Source organism: Chaetura pelagica, unplaced genomic scaffold, assembly GCF_000747805.2.
Source record: "Chaetura pelagica isolate M959 unplaced genomic scaffold, ChaPel_1.0 scaffold354, whole genome shotgun sequence".
In the NCBI taxonomy this organism is placed as follows: Eukaryota; Metazoa; Chordata; class Aves; order Apodiformes; family Apodidae; genus Chaetura; species Chaetura pelagica.
In genome coordinates, this window is record NW_009953299.1 from 3,298,089 (window position 1) to 3,304,715 (window position 6,627).

At 34.8% G+C, this 6,627-nt stretch overlaps 1 protein-coding gene across 1 annotated transcript in view; it reads left to right on the forward strand.

The window, feature by feature from the left end:
• The window catches only part of ATG2B (autophagy related 2B), a 43,481-nt gene that overhangs the window by 21,610 nt on the left and 15,244 nt on the right, over positions 1–6,627 (forward strand). The window contains exons 19-27 of the mRNA XM_009998025.1: positions 534–691; positions 938–1,110; positions 1,453–1,603; positions 2,438–2,637; positions 3,464–3,544; positions 4,683–4,789; positions 5,040–5,132; positions 5,504–5,574; positions 6,552–6,625. Coding sequence (XP_009996327.1) covers positions 534–691; positions 938–1,110; positions 1,453–1,603; positions 2,438–2,637; positions 3,464–3,544; positions 4,683–4,789; positions 5,040–5,132; positions 5,504–5,574; positions 6,552–6,625 — 1,108 coding nt within the window. The remainder of the gene's footprint in view (positions 1–533; positions 692–937; positions 1,111–1,452; positions 1,604–2,437; positions 2,638–3,463; positions 3,545–4,682; positions 4,790–5,039; positions 5,133–5,503; positions 5,575–6,551; positions 6,626–6,627) is intronic.

Genomic DNA, 6,627 nt, shown 5'->3' on the forward strand with positions numbered 1-6,627 from the left:
GGCATTTGTTTCTGTTAATTTTTTGTCTGAAAAACAAAGAAATACAACTAGATAAAATTAACTAGGCATTACTTCATTTTTTGAGTTCCAGTGTGGCAAAACTGAACGTTTCATTGAATAGTCTGTGTAATTCTGTACTGAATGTCACATGTATCTTTACCTCAACAGACATAGTCTCACTTGAAATCAAATGAACTATCATTTCTTGCAACTTTGCTTGAAAGTCAATGTTAGGTTACCTTCCCCTCCATCCTGCTAAGCTAAAATATTAATAGATGCTTTTGTGTCACTGCCAAATGTTCGACTTTGATTTATAAGTACCATAATTACAGAAAAAAATAACTTTCATTATTTATTGTTTCTACTCCTGAGTACATTATTCTTTCTTGTGCTTTTAAACTTTTTTCTCTTCCTTGTTTATGAAATCTGAAATCTGTTCTATCAAGTCTGAAAAGGAAATGCTGCTTAACTGATGTAATCCTAAGTGGGAATATAGTTTATGTTTTGTGTCATGATAATGTATTTCTTCCTAGGATCAGCAATGATTTGTTGTTGTGGGAACCCACAGCTCCATCTCCTGTAGAAACATTTGAAAACCTTTCTTACGGTGTCGGACTATCTGTGGCCAGCCAGCTCATCAACACTTTCAGTAAAGACAGCTTTAGTCAATTTAAATCTGCAGTTCATTATGGTAATACACTTAAATAATATAAAAGTTACAGTAATTCAAAAGCGTAACTGGCTGAAGTGGTTAAGCTGATAATGGAAAGAACTTGCAAACCTAAAGGATTTACTTAAACCAAGTACAAAAACTGTAGATTACTGTTTAATTAAATAAGTGTGAAACTGAATTGCATTGTCGGTGGAAAAAGAATTACTTATTGACATAATACATGTACTAGCTAGAGAGTTAGTTATTTTTCATTTTATGTATTAGATGACGAGAGTGGATCTGAGGAAGAAACACTACAGTATTATTCCACTGTTGATCCAAACTATCGTTCACGCAGAAGGAAAAAGCTTGACTCTCAGAATAAGAACTCACAAAGCTTTCTGTCTGTTCTGCTAAACGTGACACATGGATTAGTGTCAATATTCACAGACGTAAAGGTGAGACACTGGGGCTGGAAACAGTTTTTCTGTTGTTTTCACCATGGGATCCCCTTCCTGCTTTATGTACTGTTTTAGAACGAACAAGTGTAATAACAATTTTTTTATATGTTTATAACATACAACATTTATAAGATATATAAAATTTTGTAATCTTCATACTATTGTACTGTAACTGGACAATAAAGCAACACAGCATTTTAGCAATTCTCTTTGCTTTAAATGAGAATAACTAAATGCAAGCAGGAAAATCTATTGGTAGCAAGTGTTATTTTAGTTTAGACTGTCTAACTGCAACAAACTTAGTGAGCAATCATTTTATCATTTCTATTCTTCTTTCAGCAGGATGATGGAAATACGTTGGAAGGAAAATATGGCGAATTCTGGCTTGAGTTCAACAGTGGTTCTCTTTTCAGTGTGACTAAATATGAAGGCTTTGAGGACAGACACTATGTTTGTCTCCATTCTAGCAGCCTCAATTTATATCATCAAGGTAGGGTGGATTGAGGTGGTTTAGGGACTAAATTTGAAATAAGATAAGCTTGGAAGTTTTTTAGGAGAAAACGTATGTTTTTAAAACTTTTTTTTTTCCTCTAATAGTGTATAATTTGGGATAATAGATTTAATTCATGGCTCATGCTCCTAGATGCTACATTAATACAATTTCTTGACAACTGTATTAAATTCGTGAAAATTTTGCTCAAACTTTTCTTGGGAACTACTGGTCTTTAAAGATATTGTGGTCCTCTGGCAATTCACTTGTATAGTCTGTTCTTTATAATATAAGTGTGCAATTCCTACATCTTACTGGTTATTTAATTTTAAAAGGTGGCTGCTCTGTCTTACCTAGGTAGCTAATTGTAGTCAGCAGATGAAGAATTTTAAGTTTACCAAGTAGTTTGTATGGTTGGTAAGCCTCATATAGTTAAACCTTTTAAGGTTTTCTTCGGAAATGTCTGTGAGGAAGTGGTAGTCAAGTTCATAGATTTTCAGTGCAAGAATTAGTTATTGTTTATTTAGAGGTTAACTTGGCACCGTCTCTTAAAGTGAGAGGGAGAGACATATTCCTGTCTCTCCATGTAAACCTTAGGAGATTTCTGTCCTTTATTTCCACTTTATTTGAAGATTTTGGGTAGAACCATGTTTTTAAATACCGGATCACCTGTAAACTCCTTTTCACAATTTTTTATTGCCCATGTGCATGACTAAGTTTCGTAATTAAAATAATTTCAAAGGGCAATAAACATAAAAAGGACTTTCCTTGTTAAAATCTTCATCAGTAACAGCTTTGAAGTGTGAAGTAACTTATCCTAAAATGTCTTTGCAGGTATGGTAGATGGGGTCGTCCCTTCCTCTGAAGTACGACTGCCCAGTACAATACGTCCCCATTGGCTAGAACCTACTATTTGTTTTTCTGAAGAAGATGGTCTTAGTAGGACTACTTCAGATGGTGTAGGAGTAGATTGTCCCAATATGCTTACTGTTGCAGTCAAAATCCAATCAGATAAAATAGAGAGCAATACAAAGGTTTGTATTTTCAAATTTGTACTTTTATAAACTTTTTTTTTTTTTACGTCAGTTTATATGGAAATACCTAGATATTGGGTTACGAGGGTTATAGAGAAGGAAACCATGTAATTCTGAGGCATTTAACTATAATTTTCTTTTAGAGTCTTCTAAGTGGATTATAAAATTTAAATGTCCACATAATTTGCTAGTTTTTCCAGTGTTTCACTTTGCTGATCATACTATATTTCTTCACTGAATGCATTTCTTGGTCAGTTGGCCTTTTTCTTGTTTTTCTTTGAATTGTAACCTGGTGCCAAACCAGGCAAAAAAAAATAATTAAAAATTAAAAGCTTTCTGTTCAGCATACTAGCAATGTTATCTAATAGGTAACCTTTACTTACTTGTTTGGACTGGCACTGGTAAATGAGTGGTTGTCTTCAACAGTATCACTCATTAGTATGGTTAAAAGATGATGTCTTACCTGGCATAGTGATGACAAATGGGTTGGTAAAGCTGTCTAGAGAAGAAAGTGTCTTCATACTAGCACTATGTCATGAGGACTCAGTTGTCTCAGATTTGAGCATAAGAAAGACCAACAATGGGTTGTTAGTCCTGGTAATTCCTGGGGAACCCTAGAATGAACGAACAGGTAGGCTTCCTTCCTACCACCACGTAGTATTGCAGAAAGCATTGGACTATATTAGCAAGGGTTTCTGTATTAGGTAGTAAGGTTCTTTGAATGTTTAATTCTGCCCCAGTTGTTTTTTTCACTGTGTTTTTAATGTAGATGTCAAATAGTTACTTGTATCTCATGTAAACTAACTCATGCAACTTTCCTGTTCAGGAATTTCTAGTTGCTGTTGGACTAAGAGGAGCCACCCTTCAGCACAGAGTGCTTCCTTCAGGTTTAAGCTGGCATGAACAGGTCAGGATGCTACAGTTTTCTCAAGTATATCTTATGATCCTAAACTCTGCCAAAACATGTCAGAGGGATTTGGAGGGATCTTTGGTTTTGGTTTGTTTGGGTTTTTTTTCTAAAAGTTCATATGGAAAATTTCAGTAGTCAGTGCTATCCAAGTACTTAAATAATCCTGAACATAAAAAAACACCCTCAAAACAAACAAATGTGCCAACTGGAATGCTGAAAATGTTTCTGTATTTTTCCCTTCTGCTCATTTCATTTCTCAAATCCTGTTTTTCCACTGTCCCTTTTCTGGTTCACATAATGTGAATAGCAGTAATGGAGAAAAAGACACTGGAAGTGGGAAGCAGCAGTTCAGATAAAAGCTTGCAATGCAAACTTAGGAATTTGAAGGGTTGTACTGATACATGTGGATGCAGAGACATAGCTTAGGGCTAGAGACTTGATCTGGAAGCTGTGTTTAAACATCCATGAGCTAGGACAAACCATAAGCACAGCAGCAGTAAAGTTGCATATACTTACATGTACTTACACTCTACTGGATTACAGATAGTAAATCCTGACATTCAAGTTTATTCTCCAGTGTGTGTGCTATGCTTATTTTTGTACTAATTTTTGTTGTATGACTGCATGGAACTGAACTTTACGCTCTGGACTCTGCTGCATCATTACTTTCTTCTCAACATGGTACTTGTGTGTCCATGTACACGGCTTTACACTGTGTCTCTTATTTGCTCTGTGAATATTTCCTCAATTAACATGGCCTGTAATGCTCTTGGGAGTGTTGTTTGGAGAGGAAGGGGAGAAATTAAAAAAAAAATTGACCCAGGAGGTTGGAAGAAGAAACAATTAAAAGGCTAGCAGTGTTGGTATCCTCCAGGCTTGGAAAGTTTTACGGCTTTTTTGAGCCTTTTGACTTTTGAGGCTGCAGTTTGGATGTCGTGGGTTTTTTGCCCTGTTTACATTTTGCGCTTTTCTATATTCAGATACTGGGTTTAGCACCCTTAAATAGCTGAGATTGTTCACTCCCTTTGCCTTCTACTAATCAAATATTTTATTGTCATACCTGTTATCTGTTTTCTAATTGTTTTTTAATTTAACAGCTACTGAAGTATTATTATAATATGTTTGTGATTTTTAGATTTTATATTTTTTGAATATTTCTGATGAGCCTGTTCTGGGATATAATCCTCCAGCTACAATTACAACTTTTCATGTGCATCTGTGGAGTTGTGCTCTTGATTACAGGTAAATAAAATGCAAGTGTATGTCACTTGGTAGCACTGCAGCTATATATTTATTTAAGAAATTTTGAGTTTGCATATTGTAAAGAATATTCATTTAGGCTTTGGAAAAGTACGTGACAGAACTGTAAGCAATTTGAAGTAGGGTAAGCAATTGCTTAGGCCTGGAAAGTCCTAGTTAGGTAACCTTTAAGACTTTGATTATGCTTGTAAGTACAGAGTATTAATGTGTTTTTTTCCTTGTTTGTTGTTAGGCCCTTGTTTTTACCAGTCAGATCTCTACTTACTGTTGAAACTTTCAGCATTTCCAGCAGTGTTGCAGTAGATAAATCGTCCTCTACTCTCAGGTATAATTTAAGTGATTGTGAAATGTGGAAGCTCCTGTAAAACTTGTCATGCCTGTCTGCTTTTTTGACCTCGGAAGTATTTCTGTTGTATAAGTGATCGCATTGGTCTGCATCTTTTTAAATGTATTTTGCTCATGTGTGATCCTTCTGGTTTATTAGGTTAATTTTTTTTCTTAATTGGATTGCTTTGTTTCACAACTAGCATTTCTGCAATTTTTAATATAGGTGAAAGATGTCCTGAAATGAAAATGTGTCTATATATTTGTATTTTAAAATATTTTTTCTAATTGCTTTTATCTGGTGAATTTCATAGCATTTCTCTAGCATGTGTATTTCATCTTTTCTGTTTTTCTCCTTTTTTCCTCTACTAGGATAATTTTAGATGAAGCTGCTTTGCATCTGTCTGACAAGTGCAACACAGTTATGGTGAATCTCCATAGAGGTAAGGATGTTTTAGTTGTAACTAATGAATTACAGAGCCAGAAAAACGAAAACTACAGGGATATTCAGCATATATAAAGGTTATTAAAGAAGAGGCCTGAGAAAGTAAAGAGCAGCAAGTTGAATATGAATGCATAATGCAGTGTTGTTGAAAATCTGAGTGCTCTTGTTTGAATTTGTGAATGCAGAGATATGTCCTTAACCTTCTTGTTTCAGTTCCATAATGGATATTTGAAAAAAGCATATTTTTACAAATCTGGAGTTGGCACAGAAAGAAATCTTAATAGAAAAGATCTCATTTTATGAGACAGATATTCAGAGTAGTTGAACTTGAAAGGAGTTATATGGCCAGGGTCCTAGATTCTGGAAAGAATGATACCTACTCACTGGCTGTCATTCATTTAAGGACTGTGGAACTTGAATCAGTATTTAACAAATGAATGGGAGAAATAATGAAACCCTGTGCCCACAGATGTGTGTATTTAGCTTAGGTAAGAAATTCCTAGTGAAGGACAGAGCAGAGATACACCTGTTTTGTTGAAACACGAAAGAGGGAAAATAGATTATGGTACTGAAAGATTAGTACAAAGTGAAAATTTCCTCTCTCTCACTTCAACTAAAAAAACCTGCTAGGCTATTAGTCACCCAGCTTCTTTGTGTCTCTGTTTGTCTAACTCACACAGATGGGGATGAGAATAAGTATCTTAAAAGATTACACTACACACAGATGGTGGCAGTAGGAGTGATACATTCTATTGATAAGATCGGAGTTCTGGATTTGAGTAGCTGAAACTTGAGCTTAGAGAAATCTTCATGAAAGAACAAATGCATATATGTAAAAGGTTTTGACAAAAAAGGTCCCTTTTTATGCTAATGCTATTTCCAATGGTTTAATAATAAAAAATACATAGTAAGGATGATGCTTGTTACTAAATCTTTGTATTTTTGTGAGGCTGCAAATTACTCATTGTTTTTCAGATTATGTTCGTGTTATGGATATGGGACTGCTAGAGTTAACAATTACAGCAGTAAAATCTGATTCTGATGGGGAAAG